General features: G+C 35.9%; 1 protein-coding gene across 1 annotated transcript in view; it reads left to right on the forward strand.

Annotated features, from left to right (window-relative positions):
- The window catches only part of col11a1b (collagen, type XI, alpha 1b), a 91,474-nt gene that overhangs the window by 26,868 nt on the left and 39,721 nt on the right, over positions 1-24,885 (forward strand). The window contains 24 exon segments of the mRNA XM_051133839.1: positions 1,292-1,597; positions 2,235-2,294; positions 3,136-3,177; positions 3,294-3,356; positions 4,869-4,943; positions 5,347-5,430; positions 5,651-5,707; positions 7,386-7,439; positions 9,021-9,074; positions 9,589-9,642; positions 10,909-10,962; positions 11,674-11,727; positions 11,832-11,876; positions 13,838-13,891; positions 13,983-14,027; positions 16,235-16,288; positions 18,056-18,100; positions 18,628-18,681; positions 19,762-19,806; positions 20,062-20,115; positions 20,218-20,262; positions 21,774-21,827; positions 21,984-22,091; positions 22,415-22,468. Coding sequence (XP_050989796.1) covers positions 1,292-1,597; positions 2,235-2,294; positions 3,136-3,177; positions 3,294-3,356; positions 4,869-4,943; positions 5,347-5,430; positions 5,651-5,707; positions 7,386-7,439; positions 9,021-9,074; positions 9,589-9,642; positions 10,909-10,962; positions 11,674-11,727; positions 11,832-11,876; positions 13,838-13,891; positions 13,983-14,027; positions 16,235-16,288; positions 18,056-18,100; positions 18,628-18,681; positions 19,762-19,806; positions 20,062-20,115; positions 20,218-20,262; positions 21,774-21,827; positions 21,984-22,091; positions 22,415-22,468 — 1,614 coding nt within the window.

Consider the following 24,885-nt stretch of genomic DNA (forward strand, 5'->3'; position numbering starts at 1 on the left):
TTTCAGTCGGGATTAGTTTAGGACACTGGCCCAGCCATTTCATTATTTAAATGTTTTTAGCTTCAAGGAACTGCTATACCTGTTTTGCATTGTGACAGGAAGCATTGTCTTGCATAAGAATTGCAGGCTGATTGAGAGATGCTTGCAGGGAAGGAATTGCATGTTGCTGAAAGAGGTTCTGATAGACATTTGCATTCACCCTGCCATGTATCTCTATAAGAGGCCCAACTTCTGCTGCAGAAAACATCCCCTAAACCATGGCACTTCCTCCTCCACCTTTTACTGTCTTTAGGGTTAGGGTTTACACACTTAGGGTTCAGTCTTTCACCAGTTTGACACAGAACAAAATGTTTACCATCAGACACAAATAAATTTAAACTTGCTCTTATCACTAAAATTAACTTTGGACTAGTTCTCTTCTTTCCACACAATATGTTCCTCAGCAAAGGTGAGCTTAGCCTTTTGATTCTCTCTGCTGATGACAGGCTGGGTTGCTGCAGAGTGCGCTTTTAGTCTGACTTCAGCACTAAACTGGCAAGCAATTCCAGCTGCAGTGCTGAACCTATTCCCCATTGAGAGTTTCTGCATTATCAGTCCTCTTGTGCATTTTTCTTACGTGGATGATCAACCTTTTTGGAGGGACTTGAATGAATTAGTGTGATTGTAAAGCTGCAATATTCGAGAAATTACAGATTTGAAAAGACAAACTTCTCTTGGAGTGGCTGAGAGGGTCATCCCTTTGACTTTTTCCAGACAACCTCTGGTCGCAGAGTTTGAGTCACCTTAGAGCAGCCTGCCATCTTGCAATCTCAGTGAAAATTGGAAAAATACTGCCAGTTAAATAGAGTTCATCATATAATTAAAGAAATTAGCACCAGGTGCCAGATTAACACCAATAACTTGGAGGTATCTGTATGTGTTCTGTTCTTTTTCAGTGCGTCTTTTCAGTTTTTATGCTGTGCTTCAAAATACAATGAATTAATGAAATATGCTTAAAAACTGCCGCCTTCTCCTGTCAGGATAACTTCAAATGGTAATAAGTAAGCAGTGACCTTAATATTTTGGAAATTATCGGTTGTTCTCTAATTTGATGCATATTATTACATGATTGAATAGAAATTAGACCAATTACACACTGTTCTTTCTAAAATGATCCCATTTAGAATTATGCTTTGCTAGTGCAATTATTTTACTTATAGAGCTGCATTAAATTCGTTTGATTAGATATCTGCATTGACTAACCACCCTGTTCTCTTCATTCACTGACCTCCTGCCTTCCCGGGCTGGTCAGAATCCATCGCCAAAAGAGGAAATCGTAGATGACTACATTACAGGGGTAGAAGAAGTTGGAGTGGATTCCACCATTGCCACCAATGAGAATGTGGATATTGTGGAGTCCAAAAACACGGATGGCGCAGAAAACCAGGACTTTAAGGAATACGACATTAGTGAATATGATGCAAAACAGATAGACCCCAGTGTTTATGACGATTCGTTCTACGACTACAATACTAATGGAGCTAAACCTACCGGAACGACCTACGAGAGTGAGATTGGACCGGGCCGACCTGCTGAAACGGAGTTCACGGAGAGTAATGTAAGTTGACAAGCATGTTTTTTTCATTGCAACCACATAAATGTAATTCTAATGCTCCTAATTACTCAGGATAATGTCCATTTACCTTATTATGTTTCAGTATGCTGACACAGCAGCACATGAAAGTCTCTCAATTGTAGCCAGTTTCCTTGTGGTGTGTGGGCGACAGGAAATGAAATGCTAACTGTGTGATTGCAGTGTTGATCTGTTATAACTCGAGACTTATTTTCACAGTTCAACACACGTACTCATTCACACAGACACTTACCACAGTGGGTTTGTGCTCCTTTTCTTCATTCCTGGAGAGATATATCATCTTGGTCCACAAACACAAAAAACACACATGGACACACTAATGGGCTGAATTTAATACTTCTGTTAGAGGACTGTATAAATATTGTCAAGTGACTTTCCCTGTGGGTCTTACAAGTAGACATTGTAGGAAAAGATGGAGTTCATGCTTCATTTCTAATCATCCTCACAGTAATCACTGAACATGTTCACCACTTAGCTTTATAGAGTTATAGAGTCCATTCTGGGCATTAGTTTTAGTGCTTAATGTACTGTTTTACAGTTGTTTGGTCTACAGGAATAGTACTTCCTCTGTCATTAAATCTCTGTTTTGACTCTGTTGTAGGTTGGTGGTGGCTATGGTGGGGAGAAGGGGCAAAAAGGTGAACCTGCAGTCATTGAGCCGGTAGGTAAACTCTGCATGAAGCCTTTACAAGTACCAAATGAAATGCAACTACTAATAATGCATGTTTTTTTTTTTTTCCCCTTCAATAGTATTTCAGTTCAGAATGTGGCTGGCTGCTAACTGTTGTATATAAAACCCAATATATTAACCCAAAATCAATTATGTATTAGTATAGATCCACTACAGTTCAAAAGTGTAAGGTCGGGAGGATTTTTAAATGTTTTTGAAAGTGTCTTATGCTCACCAAAGCTGTCTTTATTTGATCAGAAATACAGTAAAACCAGTCTTTCTAAAATGTTGAATATTATATATATATATGTATATGTATTTATATATATATATATATATATATAATATATATATATATATATATATACATTTTATGGAAACAATTTTTTTCTTTCTCTCTCTCTCTTTCAATTATTAGATTTTTTTTTTAACAATGTAAAAATAAGTGTAACAAATACCTATATTTTAAATCTGTCAATATGCCAAATGTAGTCATATCTCCCATGTTATTATTAATTGTACAGTTGTACAGAAAAGGGAAGATGGTAGCAGTCCAGGAAAAAAGATTCCTATATTAATGCTTTCAAATGTCAACGTATTATTCATCTGATTTTGACAGCAGTTTCATTATTCACTTTTCTTGAATAGTGGAAAAATTGGTTCAAAACAATTGGTTCGGTTGGACTAAATGAACCACATCTACTGGGTTCCTCTTCATTCCTCTCTGATTTTCTTTTTATTTCGGTGCTGCTCATACTGTGAGATTTACGGCCTGCCCAGCATGCTACCGTACTCATGTTTTTCTTCCTCTCTCTCTTTCAATTCTTATCAGGGGATGCTTGTAGAGGGACCCCCAGGACCACCAGGGCCCGCCGTGAGTATCACCTTTTTCCGCACTCTTTGAGAAACTCCACAGGAAAAAATACCTTTATGGAAAATGTCAGAATAGAGTTGGTGTGAGCATTTCTGTCTGTGTCTTTTTTTTTTCAGGGTATCCCCGGCACTCCAGGTATACAAGGCTCCCCGGGCCTCCATGGAGATCCGGGTGAGAGAGTAAGTTGACTTTTTCTTGAAAATCATCCCTCATCTAAGTAACTTACTATCTCGTAATCCTATTTGTTGTAGATACACCAGTCATAGGTAACAGTAGCCCTATCAGAACACAATCTTTTTCTCACTTTATTAGAGGAGTAAGTAGTTTCTAAAATCCACATAAAGACAATGGTAACATTTACATTGTTTAAAGCATAGAGAGAATAAGCTAATGACAAGCAGCATGTCGTAACTATGTGAGTGAGCAGATGTACACGTATTACAGAGACCTGGGAGGCCACGTTGAAACCAGATCTGCCTATAAATCTACACTCTAATAACACTTCCAGAGGAGCAGCAGACCTTATAACCTCTCATACACATTAACACATACTCATTCTCCCATGTATCCTTATACCTGGTGCTGTTCGCACCATTTTTCAGGATTGTTAATGCGCTCCGTTGATTATTGCACAGAGAAAGCTGTCCAATATACAAACAAACATCTGGATTTTTTTTCCTGTTTTTACGGCGGTACAGCTTGGCATCTTCATCATCTTCAACTCCCGCAGAGTTAACCTTTGCAATGCATTCTGGGAATCAGACAGCACACCCACCATCATTGACCTACGACTTCCAGCACAAAGGGCTTTTTGTCTGAGGGGAAGTGATTTCCCACTCGCTTTGATGTCCGTCAGCTCTTCATATGAAGCCAAACTCTAGCTGAAAATGCTTAATTAGCAACGATGGACAATTCCCTTGATAGCCTGACCCTTTTACACATCACATCCTCCCTGATTTACATACAGAAGCACTTGTGCGCTAAGCGTCAGTGTATATTTTACATAGAAAGGACGTTTGCCCAGCCTTAAAACACACGTACGCACTCACACAATTACACCGTCATATGGGAACAATTTAAAGTGAGCCGTCTACAAGAGGAGCGTGACATGCCTGCTAAAGAGATCTCTTCGCAAAACTACTCTAGCAGCATTCCATCATATGTGTGCTTGCTTTTTAGTCCTCCTGCTTTTCTTGTGGGTGTCAGTTTCATTACGAGCACACACACAAATAAACAGCGCAGTGAAAGGAACTATAAACAAGACAAAACATACATAAACCTCAGTATAAATATAACGCGAAATAAACCTAAGTGTATTATTATGGGATAATGACTGGGCTTTAGCACATTAGCTATTTTTGATTTCGGGTGTGAGGAACTCTGCGGAAATCTCCTGCAGTTTAGATGCAATTTGCGAAAGCGCCACAGCATTTTTCTCTAAACAATTTAGTCAAACTTTTGTTTTGGTGAACTGGGATTTCGAGTTTACTTGGGTTACCTAACCGATAATTTAAAACGATCCTACATGATTTTTCCTTTGCTCGTGAGCGGATTGTTGTATTTTAAACTTTAAAGAAACTCTTTCCATGCCTATAGTTTTCTTTTTTCGTACAGCCGGTTTCCCACACGCATTATGCCTTATTTCCTTCTGTTCTCCCTCCCTCTTTTCTCCTTCTCTCTTCTTCTCTCAGGGTCCTCCTGGTCGTCCTGGTTTGCCAGGCGCAGATGGAGCTCCGGGGCCCTCTGGCACCATCCTCATGTTGCCGGTAAGCACGTCCAACCCGTACGTTTCCAATGATTCTGATTAAGGACAAGCTTTTCCAGCCCGCAACCACCGAACTTATCTCAAAATCAGCTACAAATGGCCACTTCCTCTAACATCGGACAAATGACTATCATTGTAAACGTCCAAGTAGGTTATGAATTGTTACAGCTGCGAAAATGCCCTAACCCCACCCTGTAACCCCATTGCACTCATGCTACACCCAACAGTCTACTTTAATGTCTACTTTAATTCTACACAAACTGGCACTTTGCAGCCCAGATGCAAACCCATAATGACAAGACCGTTGAGGCCACTCTGTGCTGTAGTGACTCCGGTGGCCCCTCTAAATTTCAGCGTGCAGTAAATGTACTGAAATAAACTTGCGATTTCTGTTTCTCTGACAGTTCCGCGCTGGTGGAGAAGCTTCAAAAGGTCCAGTGGTGACGGCGCAAGAAGCTCAGGCCCAAGCCATCCTTGCCCAGGCCCGGGTGTGTACCCTTGCTCGTGTTGCCCGTTTTTTGGGCTGAAATGTGCAGAGAATATATATGAGCAAGTTTAAAGGGACTGTTAAAACCAGGACAGGTTTATAGTTCTCATAACACTGTATGGTACATGGAAATGTACCAATTGCCAGTAACACAACTTATGTACTCTACTGCAGTTAATGTCACATTTGCAACTTTTTGACTGTTTGCTTTGTCGCTGCAGTTGACTATGAGGGGACCACCTGGTCCAATGGGATTGACGGGACGCTCCGGCCCAGTGGTGAGTGTCAAATCTCTAACTGACATGGATTTAAAATAGTTCAGTATTTAATTTTGGGAAAACAATTAATTGAAATTATTCCTTTTTTAACAAAACTGTTACTAAATTCTATTACTACCACAATAAATTCATATTTTGAATACATTTTTATAAATTACAGCTTTTTAACCAACATTTTCATTTATATTGGAATGCATCTAGAAATAAATATATGTGACTCTGGACCAGTCATAAGTTGCACTGATATATTTGTAGCAATAGCCAAAAATACATTCTTTTATGCCATTAGATCATGTTCCATGAAAATATTTTGTAAATTTCCTATTGTAAATATATCAAAACTTAATTTTTGATTAGTAATATGCATCGCCAAGAACTTTATTTGGACAACTTTAAAGGTGATTTTCTCAATATTTTGATTTTTTTGCACCCTCAGATTCCAGATTTTCAAATAGTTGTCTCGGCCAAATATTGTCCTATCCTAACAAACCATACATCAATGGAAAGCTTATTTATTCAGATATATAAATCTTAATTTACAAAAAAATGACCCTTATGACTGCTTTTGTGATCCAGGGTCACATATATTAATATAAAGCAAAATACATTTATTTTGAAGAGGTTGGAGAGATGATGTTGGTAACACTTTACAACAAGGAGTCATTTGTTAACATTAGATGATGTATTTACTAACATGATTGAACAATGAACAATGCATTTATTACACTATTTATTAATCTTTGTTAATGTTAATATTCATGTTAGTTCACAATGCATTAACTAATGTTAACAAACACAACTTTTGATTTTAATAATGCATTAGTAAATGCTTAAATTATCATTAACTAATATTACCATGCTGTAGAAGTATTGTTCATTTTTAGTTCATGTTAACTAAAGTAGTTAACTGATGTTAACTAATGAACCGTATTGTAAAGTGTTACCATGATGTAGATTTAAAAAAAAAAAAAAAAGTTTTTACCAGTTGCCTTTATTGTTCATCAGTTGCTCAACAGTCTGAGGGAAAACATAAATAATTGAATTGTAAATGAATACAATTAAATAAACAGCTTTACAAACCTAAATATTGCACACAATGAAAATTAGATTGTTTACAAAAAGTTCAGGAATTGTGATGCTTGTTCAGTTAAAATAATTAGTTTTTAATTTATTTATGCATGTATTTATTTATTTATTGAATATGAGGAGCACGGAAGATAAACATGATCAAAAAGCCACATGCATGCGAGATTTACCTTCATGAATGTCTCTTTTCTTTTCCCGTGTCTTCTTCTTGAACTTCCTCCAGTTGACATCACACAAACACTGATAGGAACATGTGTTACATTCATCTTGCAATGATTTATGGCCAGAAAATGAACAGTTCTTCGGTGCTGATGTGCTTCCAGGCTGTCTGCTGTTTATTTTCACCTTCCCTGCTAAGATTTCTTTTGTCATTTTTGTGTTTCTGTATTTTGTCCTCTTGAGATGAATCATACTAAGAATGCCACTAGAATTTCTCTCATTCTTTTCCATAGCTGCCTCCAAATCAAATGCCCTTTACAGCAATGGCAGAGGAATGTGTTTGGATAGCCAGCGTGTGACCCAAACACAGCTCCACGCATATGATATTGGTATTTAGAGACGTAAAACTCATCTGTGTATGTGTGTGTTTCAGGGTGGTCCTGGTGCACCTGGTGCTAAAGGAGAAAGTGGAGATCCTGGGCCACAGGTGACTATTTCTCTTTACATTTTAACAACCTGTTTTAACAGCTTCAGTCCTAATTATAATCCTATAAATCCTTTGTCTTAATGTTTTATTAGAAGTCATATAATCACACTACTTTTCTGTTTATTTAAAGATTTGCTCAATTGAAGACTGCGGAGTTGGGATGATTAGATATATATTTAATGGCATAGTTCACCCAAAAATGAAATTGCAGACTTTTCATTTTTGAATGAACTATTCCTATAAAGGGAACCATGGGCATTAAGACTTGGCTTAATATAACTTAAATGATGTCTCTTGCTAAGATATGTAGTGGAAACCCCATGAAAGATTTACATTATTTTAAAAATCCACATTGTTTTAAACATATTTTGGACTATGGGGGGGGGCGCCATTATTTTAATGATGTAAAATAGTGTGCAACTACTTTTTTTTTTTTTACCACAACACAACTTGGAAAATAAAATACTGATATGATGACCACAGCTATTGAAAGAGCTTACAGGTGGCGATGGATATAAGCCTAGGCTTAAACCAAATGCCACACCTTCAATTGTCCCCAAAAGGAGTATAAACACCCCCCCAATATCGAGTGAAATCTATGCTGAGAAACTCCTTAAGTGGCTGTGGTGTCATGACAAGTGTTAACATGTGTTAACAACTGCCAAGATGGCATCTATCGTTTCTTGTCTCTGCCGTTTGTAAGCTGTGGTCAACTAAAAGCCTTAAAAGAGAACTCCACCGAGTGCAACCATTTTACATTATCGAAATAATGGCGCCCTCCATAGTCTGAAATATGTATAAAACTATGTGTTTTTTTTAAATAACGTAAATCTTTCATAGATTTTCTACTACATATTTAGGTAAGAGACATCATTTACATTAATCATTTATATTAAGCTATACAAGTCCTAATACCCGGGGTTCCCTTTAAGGCACGTTACATTAAAGGAGATATTGTAGGTATAAATGTGTGTCATGCTTATAAATGACTATGTTTTCTTTAGGCCCACCCTGAAATTATGTTTCTAAAAAGGCTGCTTTAAAATGCCAGAGAGAATGCAAAGTGGAATCCATTATTTGCTGTGGGTAAATGAACAGAATTGGAGTCTTGCGTCAAAGATTTTCTCTGCCTTGGAGCCCACAGGTGCAGCGGTCATAAACTTTAACGCTGTCATAACAATTAACATGCTTCTTTTCATGGTATAGCTTATGTGCAGTTGAATGTAAAATATGTTGGGGGGATAAACACTCATTCACTATAAAACAGCACTTTCTAATGTAAAAAAAAGCAGGGAGAGTCTCAGTCAGCTGACGGTGAGGAAGACGTATTAGGTGTTACTTCACATAAAAAGTAGCCATAACTTTTACTTGTCTGCGCTGATTGCCTCGTGGCAGCGTGCCGACATAGTGCTGTTATGCTATGGGAGTCCCGACTTCGAATCCTAGCTCGTGGACCTTTCCCAATCCTGTCCCCCTCTTTCTGTCTCCAAAAAAAAAATGACTTTTACGTAATTTTCAACACTGCTTTTCACTTGTCATTTAGCAGTACGCTTCCATTACAGAATGTTTTGTGTTTTTAAGGGACCGAGAGGACTTCAAGGCCCTACTGGATCACCTGGAAAAGCAGGCAAGAGGGTAAGAACAGGAAAAATCTGTTGTTGGTAGTGTTTAATTGTGGCATGAAAAAGATGACATACATAATACATCTGCAACGCTGCTGCTGAAGTACTCTGGCAAAGTCAACCTGAAAGGCTCTACGCAAGAGCCCACTGTTCACTTTCCAACCGCGCAGCAGATTTTCCATGCAACTGTCTGTGTCTATTAGCTTTGACCTGAATTTACCTGCTGAATGACACATGTCTGTTGGATTTGGATTTCACATCTGCTAGTTCTAATGCCAAACGTTTCTCAGATTCTCCTTTGACACAGTTTATTCACAGTTTTGTTATAAATGAGTCAAATTGCCACAATAATTCAGTCCCCAAACGTGCTGTAGACTCAACACACCGTATTTAGGTTGTGTGAACTCGCTCACTTCACGTCAACTCCTGTCTCACATTGATTCTGCAGTTGTTTGAAACATATGTTAAGCACATTAACCTGCTCATAGCACATAGCATCAGGCTGATGATGCGACCTGGTTTTACAGGGCCGAAATGGAGCCGATGGAGCCAGAGGAATTCCTGGAGAATCAGGAGCCAAGGTAAAATCACTGACTCAAAACCTTCAAAACCTTCCACACACTTAGCACTGATTGCGGTTACAGAACAACTACTTCTGTATTCAAAGCAAGTGGGGAGTTTTTGCTACTGTGTGTCTGTCTCATATAATTACTGATTTTTTTAATTCATGAGTTAATTTCTGCCAGTTAAAAATAATTAGTAACACTTCACAATAAGGTGTCATTTGTTAACATTAGTTAATGTATTAACTAACATGAATGAACAATATGTTTATGACACTATTTATTAATCTTTGTTAATGTTAGTTAATAAAAATACAGTCATTCATTGTTTGTTAATGCAAGTTCACAGAGCAATAACTAATGTTAACAAACACAATTTGTGATTTTAATGTGTGAAATTAACAGATTAGATTAATAAATGCTAGACATTAGTGTAACAATGTAGCAAATGTTAGCTAATGAACCAAATATTTTTTGTGAATAATAATAATAAAGTGAATAATTAATAATAATAATAATAATAACAAAAATAATAATGTAATTAATGCAGCACATATTTTTACTGTTTATTTGTTATAATAGAATTATATGACAACTGTTAATTTAAGGAAGTTTATTTAAATATTTAAGTTAATGTTTTACTAACAAGGAAATGATAAACATAAACATTGGTATAATAATTTGCTAAAAATAGCTATAAATGCTTATTTAAAAAAATATATTGTTTTTCATATCTCTAATATATCATAATAGTACTTAGTAAAAATTAGCCACAAAATATATTTTTTAAATTATGAATAATTTTTCAACATTCATTTGTTAAATTGTTAATAACAGTAATTATATTTATAATAAATAAATTATATTTGTGGCTACAAATTATTTTTTGGTCAACTTAAGTTAAGTTTTTTTTAATTTTTCAAAATTTGTGTTTTTATTATTATTATTATTATTATTATTATTATTATTATTATTATTATTTTATTATTATTTATTGATTTTATTGTTTTATTGCATCAGTTAGCTGTATTTTTTTAAGTTAGTTTTACTTAATCAAAATAACCCCACTGCAGTTTGATTGAGATTCATTTGAATGTTAAATGAAAAAACAATGAATAAAATATTTTATTATTATTTATTTATTTAATTTTTTTTTTTTTAAATCAGTGCACAGCCCTAGTTTTAAGGACAATGCACTGGACAGAAATAAGTAACACTGAATGTAATAAATGCATTTAAATTGTTACAAAATTATTTATTATCATTATTATTTCTGTCTTACAGGGAGACCGAGGATTTGATGGGCTTCCTGGTCTACCTGGTGAGAAGGGACATAGGGTAAGTGCTGAACTATTCTTAACAAAACTTTGGTTTCTCACCATTGTTGTAATACTTGAAATGAAACTGAATTGTTTTAGACAGCAGAACGCAAGCCTTGACCACCACCCATGAGAAAAACGTCTTTTTAATGCTCAATTATCAAACTTCCAGCTTGTCTCGAGCAGCACTTTATGATTATGGGAACAATTCTTGCCTGGTTTCATTTTATTCCTCAGCGGCAGTTTTCCTACAGAAATCTAGCTTCTTGTCGGCTCCTGCCAAGACAGAGGGTATTTTTATAATGTTACATGTCTGCCGCTGTACGTTTTGTTTAGCGTGCTGACAGTCATAGTGGCAAAAGTAGTTAACCTCGTTATAGAGGCTATGGGGGTTGTTTGGCGCGCTTGCGTTTCTCTGGCAAACGAAAGCTGCCCTCGCTAGGCACAGCAGAGTGTGGCTTGCTTGGCCTAGGCCAGTATAGTGAAAGAGGCCCGTAGATCACAGGGAGCTGTGTATATTTCCAGCCAAAGTGCTGTCCTCCTAATCCTGCCCTGGGTAATTACAGGCCCCGCTATGTTATAGCCTCTTCTTATAGGGATGCAGTCTTATAAATAGTGGTCATTGGCCCTAACAATGCACAGAGCCAAAAACAGGCAGGCAGGCAGGGATGGTAATAATACATTTACTCTTTTTCCTCTCTGTCATTTCATCTCTTTCGTTTTCTTTTAGGGTGAGGCAGGTCCCATTGGCCCACCAGGCCCTCCAGGAGAGGACGGACCAAGGGTGCGTTTGTCCAAGTGACACATTAATGTCCTATTTTGATTCATATGTACTTGCATGGGTGTCCGCAAACACATTGGTAAGCGTGTTTGTGCTCTTGTCTGCAGGGTGAGGATGGTGAGATTGGACAGAGAGGAATGCCAGGAGAAAGTGTAAGCATCTCCATTTGCATTTTGTATTCATTGTCATCTTTTCCCTTTTTTATGTGATCTATTCAAAGCTTAGAAGACATTTTTTGAAGCTTTAACCCTTTTTTGTATCACAGTGTAGGCACAGACTTTTGAAATAGTATAGATTCCAAACATTTAAACACTTGTGCATGATACCAGAGGCCAAACCACAAGTAACGTGACCTTTTCACTGAAGGTGTGTATTAAATTTAGTGTATAATCTAAATAGGAAAAGTGAAGTATCAAGTATCAATACTTCGACATTAAGTATGTTTTTGAGTTAAAATTCAAATGGGCCTCAACGCTCTCAGGACAGAACGTGAAGGTTATTAACTTTACTTCATGCCTAAAAGACCATGACTGCCCACTATAATCACTCTTCACGCTCCACCTGCTCTTTCCACCTCAAATCTCAGTATTTGTTTCTCATTGTTTCTATTTGTTGGCTCTGTACAGGATAGGAGTGCTGCAGTTTTCTATTTTCTCCAGACCTCTTTCTTTCTCTGCTTCTCACGAGACGCTAATGGTCTCACATATTTTACTTACTCTTTGACTAAATAGTCCATCAGCAGAGATCTAACAAATAACAGAATCAGCCCTGAAGATGTGGAATTGGACCGAGTCTCACAGTTGATGTAGCAAACCTCTGGGTCTACCTCGAAAATCCCAATGTGCCTTTCTGTCTTAAACCTTGTGTTCTGTGCTGACTGTAGAAAATAATAATTAACCTTTTTTCATTTAAATCATTTAAAAATGTCTCTCTGAATTGATCAAAACACAGTTTTGCAGGTATTATTGAAGCTTTTATTATTTAAGCACAAATGTCAGGGCATGTCAAAACATCTAAAGGGTCCCAAAATCACCTCAGACCCCAGAAGGTTAATCAGTCTAGGTTACAAAGTAGACATACTTTTGAAAAATCTGACTGTTATACAATGTAACTACAAGGCTAGTATTCAAACTAATCTTAGTGAACAAATACAATAAATTTGCATTAAACAAAAACATAATATTGAGCTAATTTCAATCACAGCTAAAGTGCAGCTAGATGTTTTGTTGTCCCTTCCAGAGGTGGACAGTTCTTGTTGTTGTTTTGTTTTGTTTTTTAATGCATTTAATGCATTTTTAATACCTTTAATGCATTACATTATACAGGCATTAAAAATGTAGTACTTTCTTGTACTCAAGTAATTCTTTGAATTACTTTTACTTGAGTACTAAATTTTTAATGTAATTAAGTATTAAATTGTATTTAATGTGAAACATAGTGCAGTAAAAAGTACAGTATTATGCTTTGGAATGTTGTGAAGTAAAGAAAAACACTAAAGTACAGACACTCGAAAAGTACTTTCACAGCAGAGAAAAAATACTTAATCGTCTCTGGTACCTTCCACAAAAAATAAGAATGTAATGTTTAATTATATGACTCATCATTAATGATAATATTTTAATGACATAGTGTAATCATCATTATAAAAAATATGTAAATTAGAATATATACCAATACCATACATAAACCAGGGCCTGTGGCCCAAAGCTGGTCCCTGATGCCTTTTGATTTGTCCTGCCATGCAGTTTTTCTTTCTCTCTTCTTTTTTTTTTTTTTTTTTTTTTTTTTTTTTTTTTTGTTGTTGAAAAAAATATTCATGAAGTGAATTGATTTTAAAAAATGTCCATTTTAATGTAATGTTGTTGGATATAATGTAACATTTAAACATTTAATCATTTAAGTCTTCAATCAAGTTTGTTTTTTTGGCTGCTCATCATAGACAGTTTTGGCAATTCTCTTGTAAAAGTATATGGTACTTGTTGTAACTCAAAATACATCACATTTGTTATAGTGGGTCCAAGCTCCATAGCGCTATCTGCTAGTGGGTCTTTGGTCTGATGACCACTTGGCTGTCTAAATAATTCTCATGACATGTTTCTTTCTTGATTACCAGGGTCCGAGAGGACTGCTGGGCCCTAGAGGTTCTGCTGGTACCCCTGGACAGCGTGTATGTACCACAAACACCACACTTGCTTATGTACAACCATCCAAATATCATGAAACTCACAGCTAGACACTTCTGTTTTATACACTTTCAGGGTCTTCCTGGATTGGATGGACCACCTGGCCCTAAAGGAAATATGGTAAGGATTTTCTCTCCGCTGCTTTAATAGTGTGCTTATTACAGAAGAGAGCCTCTTCTGGTCTCTAGGCCCCATGAAGGGGTTTCCTGGTTAACTGGCCTTAACTGACAACCTATGACCTCTCTGTAACATATCTGTTGTCCCAAGCAAAGGTCACATCTATGTAAGGCTATTAGATAAGAGAAACACAGTAGGCCTGGCAGGAGAGAGCTAACGTCACTGTTACTGTGGCAGCAGGGGGGTGATCTTTGACCTGGAAGTGCTGAAATTAAGAAGGCATGTCTGCCACTAAAATATGCCAAACAGGAAGTGGATTCATGTAGGCATACAATGTGTTCACCATGATTCTGCTAGTTTCTTAGACATTTGTTCACAAATTGTGGTCTTTGAGGGATTCAATTTGGTCCATGAGATTGACTGATTAAAAAATAGAATAAATACAGCTGATACAGTAATATTGTTACTTTACTTATTACTTTTTGGCAACAGTAATTAGTTACACTACTAGTTACATTACTTTTTCTTCACGACTCACAGAAGTTCTTCCACATAAAATTCTTCCAGAATGTTACTAACAACATATTTCTGCCTCATCATTTGACCAGGTTTTTAATTATAATAATATAATGTACACATGGTCAGAGGGATGTAGGTGGGATGTAATGTCAGAGTAGAGTAAAGCCACAACTTACACAACAGTGTTCAGATCAACTTTTTTCCTGACAAAATCAATATAATGCAACATTTCTATCTGCTGAATGTAAGCTTTTCCATCATCCAAGCTTGCCTGCTGCACTGGGGACATCACATGCATGTGCGAGTCGTGAAAATTATGAAAATAAATCTTGGAATTATTTGACTGTTGGATTTTAAATCAGCGGAGTTGAGGCATCAAAAGTAACTAACTAAGCTGTTTCATGGATGGTAACTGTAATATTATTACTGAAATCTTATTAGGAAGTAGTTACACTACTAGTTACTGCAAAAAGTAATATTATTACAGTAACTAAGTTACTAGTAACTAGTCACTGCCCAACACTGCTGACCTGAAGAAGATATTTCACATAAAAGATGTTTACATATAGTCCACAAGAGAAAATAATAGCTGAATTTATGTTGAAACGTTTACATATATGTAATTCTTAATACTGTGTTGTTACCTGAATGATCCACAGCTGCGTTTTTTCGTTTAGCGATAGTTGTTCATGAGTCCCTCATACTGTCCTGAGTTAAAATACCCGCTGTTCTTCAGAAAAGTCCATCAGGTCCACAGATTCCTTGGTTTTTCAGTATTTTTGTGTATTTGAACCCTTTCCAACAGTGACTGTATGATTTTAAGATCCATCTTTTCACACTGAGGATAATTGAGGGACTCATATGCAACTCATATGCGACTCATATGAAGGTTCAAACACTCACTGATGCTCCAGAAGGAAACACAATGCAGGGGGGTGAACACTTTTGAACAGAATGAGGATGTGTATATTTTTTCGTATTTTGCCTTTTAGATACTTGCAGATTCCCCAGAAGACAAAATAAGTTAAATTAACCCTGATATTCAAATGAGTTAAATTAACCCCGGCTGTTAATGCATCATCTTTCCTTCTGAAGCATCAGTGAGCGTTTGAACTTTCAGTAATAGTTGCATTTGAGTCCCTCAGTTGTCTTCTGTGTGAAAAGGATCTTAAAATCATACAGTCATTGTTGGAAAGGGCTCAAATACACAAAAACGCTAAAAAACCAAAGAGTTTGTAGGACCTGAAGGACTTTTCTGAAGAACAGCGGACAGTTTAAGTGTTCAGGACAAACAAGGGACTCATTGATCGTTCAGGTAACAACATGTTATCTTATTTTAGCAGTTTTCTGTTCACTCAAGGTCTCACTCTAACTACAGCTGCCTTCCTTACGCAGTTTGCTATAAAATTCGTACCCATCTCTATGTCTCTTCCTGCTTGCCAGTGGTTTAAAGCTGCTATAATAGATTTTATTATAGTAGGCTGTGCAATTCAAGAAGGAAGGCCAATGGAAAAAGATGGATTTGTAATTTTCACGTGTCTGTTCTTTAATACGTGGAGTATTTTTGGAGTTTGAGGTATTGGGACTGTTTTTCATATCTTTATAAAATGTCATAGGCTCCCTGGGGCAGTGAAGTGTAAGAATAATAATAGAGTTGTGTACTAAAGTGTTTCTGTTAAATGTTTTAACAGGGTCCTCAAGGAGAGCCTGGACCTCCTGGGCAACAGGGTAACCCCGGCCCACATGTAAGTATCAGTCGATTGATCACCTTTTGTCATTTTCTGTCTGACAATTGTGTTTGTGTTTTTCTAATCAAGAATCTTTTACTTCCCACTTTCCATGGCTTTTAGTTTTTGTCTGTTAGGTTTGAGGTCATCTATACACTGTCTATACATATCTATATCTATCACTGTCTATAAATAATCTTTTGTAGATGTACTGTATGTACACTACTGTTCTAAAAATGGGGTCAGTAAGTATACATTTTTTTTTTTTTAGGTGATTTTATACAGCGAGGACACATTAAGTTGTACATTTATGTTAAAAGTTTCAAACAAATGCTGTTTATTTAATCACACTAAAATAAATTGCAGTAATAAATTGCATTTGTAAAAACCTTAAATTATAACACTTATTTTGGTGACCTCAAACTTTTGAACAATACTGTAAATGGACCAAAAATGTGATTCATGTTCATGAACTACACAGATTTTTGTCAAATCAGATGCTTCCAGAATGAGAAAGTCCCTCCCACAACTGACTAGCAATTAGCAAATCATAAAGACTGTAACATACAGTTGCTATCCACCTTTTTCTTCCCATAAGAGCAGGCAAGGCCATTTGTAAATTTTATGGGTCTGGCTTCCGGTCTTATCTGCGTCCAGTTATTTTTAGCTGTACAAAACAGCTTGTTTTGCTACATGATATTGCAAATTGGTGTGACTTACCACATTATTTTAATGTATTATCTTAATTGTGACCCTGGACCACAAAACCAGTCATAAGTCGCACAGGTATATTTGTAGTAATAGCCAACAATACAATGTATAGGGCAAAATGACCGATTTTTCTTTTACGCCAAAAATCATTAGGATATTATGTAAAGATCATGTTCCATGAAGATATTTTGGAAATTTCCAACCGTAAATATATAAAAACTTAATTTTTGATTAGTAATATGCATAGCTAAGAACTTCATCTGGACAACTTCAAAGGCGATTTTCACCCTCAGATTCCAGATTTTCAAATTGTGATATCTCAGCCAGTTATTGTCCTGTCTTAACAAACCACACATCAATGGAAAGCTTTATTCAGCTTTTAGATAATGTATAAATCATTCATTTAAAAAAAAAAAGACCCTTATGACTGGTTTTGTGGTCTAGGGTCACAATTATGAACACATTGCTTTGTAGCGATGTGCAGTACTGTTTACTGCACATCGTTATTCTTCTCGTTATTTCCCTATAGCAAATAATGAACTGGAAGTCTCACCCGTAGGCTTACTTCTGCCTTGAAGAAAAAGGTGGATAGCTTTAAGGTTTTCTGACTAAAGCTTTTATGGCTAAAACTCTTTGGCTAGTTTTAAAAAAAAAGGGAAACCAACCTTCACTATCTCCCAAACAAACTTCCGTTTTCAATTGGAAATACATCAACAGAGCAAAAGAAAACAGTTTAGTGATTGCATGGGGTGATTAAATGCTCTTTTTATAAATTTTCTTTCGTTTTCAGTTAAGGGTGGAGCTTAATGAACTGTTGTTGAAAGAATTAGAAAAAGTAAGGAGGAAAGAGAAAACTTGTAGATCCGTTAATCTAAATCCACATCCAAACTCCATAAGTGTGTTTCTAGAGAACAGAACTCATATATTAACACACTCATGCACAGACATTCAGAATAACGTATCCTGTTCGACATTCTTTCTGAGATTTGACTGAGAGATGCTCACACAGCTTTTTCCAATATAAACTTTACTATCAGATTTCCCCTATCTGACTTCTGAAATCTTGTCTTGCAGGGTCTGCCTGGTCCTCAAGGCCCGATCGGTCCACCTGGAGAGAAAGTGAGTATGTGAATGAGAGCAGCCGCCGTCTTTGTTATTACAGGCGGCGTTTTTCTGCCCTAACCCTATAAACGATTCAACAGACTCCTCGGTTTCCGAGCTGTAGGTTGCTTGCGGATCGCTGCTGACTAGAGGAAAACCACACACGCGCACACGCATCTCAACACTCGCTAATGCTTCGACAAGCAGGAGATATGCTTACACACACAACTGTCATTGGTTAGTCTCTCAGACAAGCATTTTGTCGGGGCTGCTGGAAAGAGGCCAGAGAGTCTGAAATGTGACTCCAGAAGTGGTGGAGTGTTTCCAGACGTACCGTATGATTAGATCTCTTCTTTACCAAGAGGAAAAAGATGATAATGGAGTTCTTTAGGATTGCTGAACTGCTTATAAAAGTTGCCCAGCGAATTACTTGGGCACAGCAGTAATCGCAGCCTTAATTGTGTGTGTTTTTTTTCTCCTGTTTCTCTTTCTTCCTTCTTTTCTCACTTAACCTCTTTCATTCTTTCTCTCTCTTTTTCTCATAGGGTCCCAATGGGAAACAGGGGCTCCATGGACTGGCTGGTGCTGATGGGCCTCCCGTAAGTGGAGTTCTCCCCTCCTTTAAATCTCCATTTCATATCAGAAATGCTTTGCATCATCACACATCATTAGCCATCGGTAACCAGCTTGATGATGATTCTGGCTGGAGGGGAATATATATTTACCTTGCACGATATAAGTGTTGGCTCCCTTTCAATCCATGAGTTGAAATTTGAATTGGAATGACAGGAAGTGGAATTTATTGAATTGAAGTTCAAAGAAATTCAACACAGACATGACAGAGGACTTTCATTAGTCCAGCACAACATCAAAATGAGCAAAAACAGAGACACTTCTTTGATTTCAGTCTTCTACGCTGATCCATGTGGATTGACTCCATTTTGAAGACTTTAAATATAGCATTCTGGGAAATCAAATTCCACTCTGGCGCATAAAATTATATGTTTATAAGGAAATATATTTCCTTATTTAATATTTAAGTTTCATTGGTTATTGATATAACTAAAAATATCTTTAAAAAATCTATATAAAAATATCTAAATGATACACAATTATTATTTTTTAAATTACTTGGTATGTGTTTATTTATTTATTGTTTATTAGTCTAAAAATATATACTTTTACATTTTTTAATTGTTTATTTTATTCATTTAATTGAATCGTTTATTTAATTTAGTTTATTTTAATTATTATTTATTTCAATGGGTGTTTTCATGTCACAAATAAAAATATACACTATCGTTTGAAAGTTTGGGGTCTGTAAGATTTTCTTATATTATAAAATATTGTATTTGTAATTTGTACTTTATTTATTTTGATAAAACCTCAAAGTTTAGAATGGTAGTATATGTTTTTGCACAATGACATATTCATGCACATTTTTAAATATTATTTATATATTTTTTAAACTACAATTTTTTTTGCTACCTCAAAATGTTGCACAACCCCTAAAAATTAGATTCCTGTGATAGTGGAGTAGTCACAACACTGGCATTTTTAATATTCCGAATACAGTATATTAGTGTACTCTAAATCCTCCAAACCATACCCAGCTGTATTTGCCTCACATTGCTTTCAGACTTTCAATGAAGATGCTTTTGTTTGTAATCTTTGCACAGGGTCATCCTGGGAAAGAGGGTCCTCCCGGGGAGAAAGGAGCAGCTGTGAGTATATTTTAGTTTGTCTCAAAATGAATTGTCACTCTAAATACAAGTTATTGACCACATTTCAAGTGCAAAGCCACTAAACACCCGTAAGGCACTATTTTACAGCTGCCTGAAAGTTCAGTAGCGAAATTAAAGCCATTTCTCTGTCTGTAATTAACACTTAATGTGTGGCTCCTTTGGAAGTTTAAAACTGTATTCCCCTCTATTAATCCTGATTGATTCTGTGTAATTATATTTACTAATTTCCTACAGGGCCAGTCAGGTCCCCAGGGCTCCATTGGCTATCCCGGCCCTCGAGGCGTGAAGGTAAACAGTCTTGATAAATTCATCTCATTGTTTCTTTATTATCAAAATTATGTGTTTTTATTCTATCCATTAGAGGCTCTATTCATTGTTCTGTCTGTTTAGGGTGCAGAGGGCGTTCGTGGCCTGAAGGGCCACAAAGGTGAAAAGGTAAGGAAATCTGTTTACCTCCATTACTGAGCTCTTGGGTCAGCTTCTGAAATGAGACACACTGATGACAGGCCAACAGCTAAAACTGGAAGGCCATTTTAAGAGACTATTTGCACCCAAATGGCTTCAATCAGGTTTTATAAGTGTGTGGTGTAATGCAAAGTCACATACGACTGGATGTCAGTAGAGATTTCTAAGAAGAAGAAAAATTTAGCAGAATTATAATCTGTTCTTACTGACATAAGTGCAATGTTGTGCCTCAATCTGCTTCAGGCTGTGTCCTCTGCAGTGGCCACCAAGTGTCAGTGTTTCTTTCACACAGTAGTCAAGATTTTCGTTTCTAAAATGTGTCATTATTGGTATGAAATATAAAGTCTCAAGCTTAATATTTAAAATTTAAGAGCACTAGTTTGTTAAATGAATATACAACATAGATACGAGTTAATTTCTCAACCTGAACTACCGTGAACCAGCAGTTTACACTATGGCCACTAGATGCCAGCATTTAGCCACTATGTGCTTATAAGGGTATTTGTAATTAGATTAAAAATGCTTGATAGGTTATTCATTATTTTTAGATGTTCAGTTTTGGAATGAAAAAAAAATGATTTATTTTATTTTATTTTATTTTATTTTATTTATTAAATGAGTTTGCATTTTACCCAAATAAATGTTCTGAGTTTTTCCTGGGTTTAAGGGTGATGATATGTAGTCATTTATCATCAAAATGTACAATTTAAATGTTATTTCATTCCATTTAAATTATGTTTTTTAATTACAATTTTATATAAATCTTAGTTACCTCATTTATTTATTTATTTATTTATTTGTTTATTTATTTATTTACCTTCATAAGTTTATTTTACTCAAATAAATGATCTGAGTTTGATCGAGTTCAATGAGAGGATATTTTTCCTGGGTTCAAGGGTGATGATATATAGTAATTTATCGTGAAAATATAAATTTTAAATATTATTTAATTCCATTTAAATTCTATTTTTAAATGACAATTTTTGTTTAAATACTTTTGTGTTACTACATTTATTTATTTAGTTATTTATTTACCTACCTTCATAAGTTTGCACAAGTTTATTTTACCCAAATAAATTACCTGAGTTTTATTTATATATTTTTTTACCTACCTTCATAATTTTGCGCAATTTTATTTTAACGATTTCAGTGGGATTATTTATTTATTTATATATTTATTTACTGTATTTACCTACTTAAGTTTGCACAAGTTTATTTCACCCAGATAAATTATATGAGTTTAAATTTAAATACATTTTGGTTTAAATATATATATATTTTTTACTTATTTTGTTGATTGCTTATTTATTTACCTACCTACTTAAGTTTGCACAAGTTTATTTTACCCAAATAAATTATATGAGTTTGATTTATTTCAGTGAAATATTTATTTATTTATTTGTTTGTTTGTTTGTTTGTTTATACCTACATAAGTTTGCATAGGTTTATTTGACTCAATTAAATGATCTGACTAATTTCAGGGAGAAGATGGTTTTCCTGGGTTCAAGGGTGACATGGGCCTCAAGGGTGACAAGGTGAGTAACAAATACTTTCATAATTCATTAAAGTTTGATATATTGTGAAATATTGTAACCATTATAATGACTCATTATCATTTGTTTGAGTTGATTTTTTCTATTTTAGTTGTTATGAATCTAGTATAATGGTTGTGCATTGTTGCTGGTGTTCAGGGAGAGGTTGGTGTGTTGGGCCCCAGAGGAGAAGATGGACCAGAGGGGCCGAAAGGTAAATCAGGTCCCACTGGAGAGTCCGGTCCTATGGGCATGGCAGGAGAGAAGGTCAGTTTGAAACTCATTATGTTGAAATTAACAGCAAAGTACTTGAAATGACCAGCCCTGGAAAAAACCTGGGGACACTTAAGTTTCTGTCAGGGATTATTAATATACGTGTGAATAAAAAACTTAAAATGACACTGAACTCACAATCATAAATTGATTCTGAACGCCAGTTTTAAATGTCAGCCAAATACTCCATTACAGCTCCCATATGCTTTTGCAGTTTGTGCAAGGAGGTGAAATGCTTTATTGTTACTGTATAGCGCCTGATGATTGTTAAAAACCTCAAACTGAAAAATGTGCTGAGTTTTCTTTTTTTTTTTTAGGGAAAACTTGGTGTTCCAGGTTTGCCTGGCTACCCAGGAAGACAAGGTCCTAAGGTAAGTACCGACAAGTTTCCTGTTGCAACTTTATCATTATTTTACTAAGTTTTTATGTTATCATCTCTCTTAAACAGTGCCACTCTCAGTGCTGCTTTATTTATATTTTGCCAAGCGCTGCTTTTGACACGCAAGGCCTGCTGTTCTCTGATAGCCTGTGTTAACAGAGTTAATAGGATCAACTCACTCTCCATGACGCTGACTGCTTTATCTCTCGGCCACCCAGCGTGCAATAAGTGCAGGCCTCTGAACAGCTTAAGACTATGTAGACGCAGTTTGTGATGTTTGTCAGCTTATTCGTTCAGTTCAGGCTGCTGACACCATCAAAACAATAATTTCATTCAGTGTATACTCTGGTCCACTCAAATAGCTTGAATTCCCTGGTATTTATTCATTGAGTTTTATATTTGAAGTTGTTTTATGAAATGGATCCTACTTTGTTTGAATAGCAAGTGGTGCAAAGTGACACTAAAGTAGTCTACAACCTGCTTTGTCAGCAGTTTCAGCTCAGGGTTTACAGTTGATGTTTGGCCTGTTAAAGGGATTCATCCAAAAATGAAAATTACCCCATGATTTACTCACCCTCAAGTCATTCTTCTTTCTAGGGCTGCCCCCTAATAGTTGACTAGTGAGGCTTGGTCGACCAAAATTGTATTAGTCGCTTAGTCACAGAAAGAAAAATTTCCACAGGAAATAGCGTATTCACGCAATCCGTGATGGACAGATCATTAACGGCTGGTCTATGTGGCAATACAGTACATCGGGCAGGACATCCAAATCATCAACCTCAAATATGATTTTCATCTGAAAGACGTATGTAGTAGCAACTTTACATGGCCGCTCAATGTAATGTTAAGGTAGAAAAATGTGCGCTATTCAAGTGTCAATGTGGAGTGTGGAAGCTGAATATTAGCGCGCTTACTGCATGACAGATGGAGGCGCTGGTGTGGTCACTTGCTCCTAAAATACTCCATCATTTTTGCTCATACACATAAGAGTACATCTTTCGAATCTGTGAAGACTCTACATTTATTTGTGTGCACTCAGAATAACAACAAAACGTTGTGTTTTTGTAAAATAATGAAAGCAAAGAGAATGCGTTTTCTGCTGTCTAGGTCTCTGGGCACAAAACTCCAAAACTCTGTGTATACATCTATAGAGAGTGAAATGTCTACTTTTAAATGAACCAGTTCAAATGGAAAACAAATATTCTCATATTATGTAATCTGTATGAAACATATATACAGACGAATCACTACTGCGAAGATGACGAGTCAGTGTTGCCGACTTCATCTGTTAAACCGAAAACAAAGAAAGCACTAATTTATCAACAAATTGTTAAATTGTTAATGCACCCTGACACATTCATAATTACTATATATGCCGGTATGATGTGGCAAGCTGTTATTGTGAGAGTGGGCAATGTAGGCTATTAAAGGCTCGTTATTATGATTTATATGTTTTAGTAATAAACATGTGACTAATAGTCGACTGATACTTCAAATGAATGACTACTACACTGTAAAAAACAATTTGTTGAGTCAACTTATAAATAATTTGTAACCTGGCTGCCTTAAAATTTTAAGTTCAGTCAACTCAAAAAAGTTTATTCAACTTGAAATGTTAAATTATACTAAGTGACAACTTAGATATTTGAGTTGAAGCAACTTAAATTTTTATAGCAGCTTGGTTACCTACCCATCTGTTAAGTTTAGCAAACACAAATATCTAAGTTGTTACTTAGTACAACTTAACATTTTAAGTTGAATAAACTTATTTTAGTTGACTGAACTTAAAATTTTAAGGCAGCAGGGTAACAAATTATTTTAAGCTGACTCAACAAATTGTGTTTTTTATTTTTTACAGTGTAGTCAAACAGAAAAATATTTAGTCGAGGGCAGCCCTACTTTTTTCATAGGAATACAATCAAAGTTATATTAAAAAATGTCATGGCTCTTCCAAGTTTTATAATGGCAGTGAATGGGTGTTGAGATTTTGTCCAATAAAGTGCATCCATCCATCATAAAAAAAAAAGTGCCCCACATAACTCCAGGGGGTTAATAAAGGCCTCCTGAAGCGTATCAATGTGTTTGTTTAGGAAAAAGTATCCATATTTAAAACTTTATAAACCATTATCTCTATCTACCGCTAACTGTGCTCACGAGAGAGAGTGGCATTCCAGCGGATGATGTAGGATGTAGGGGTAACATAAGCTCCGGTGAGAAATGACGAACACGCTGAAATGCCACTCATCCGCTGGAACACCACTCTCTCTTGAACACACGTACGACAGTTAGCAGAAGCTAGAGATTTTAAAGTTTTAAATATGGATATTCTTCTTACATAAATGCACTGATTCGCTTGAGGAAAGGAAAGGAAGGAAAGGACGTGACGTGTGGCCAAGTATGATGACCCAT

This window comes from Labeo rohita, chromosome 2 (genome assembly GCF_022985175.1).
Source record: "Labeo rohita strain BAU-BD-2019 chromosome 2, IGBB_LRoh.1.0, whole genome shotgun sequence".
In the NCBI taxonomy this organism is placed as follows: Eukaryota; Metazoa; Chordata; class Actinopteri; order Cypriniformes; family Cyprinidae; genus Labeo; species Labeo rohita.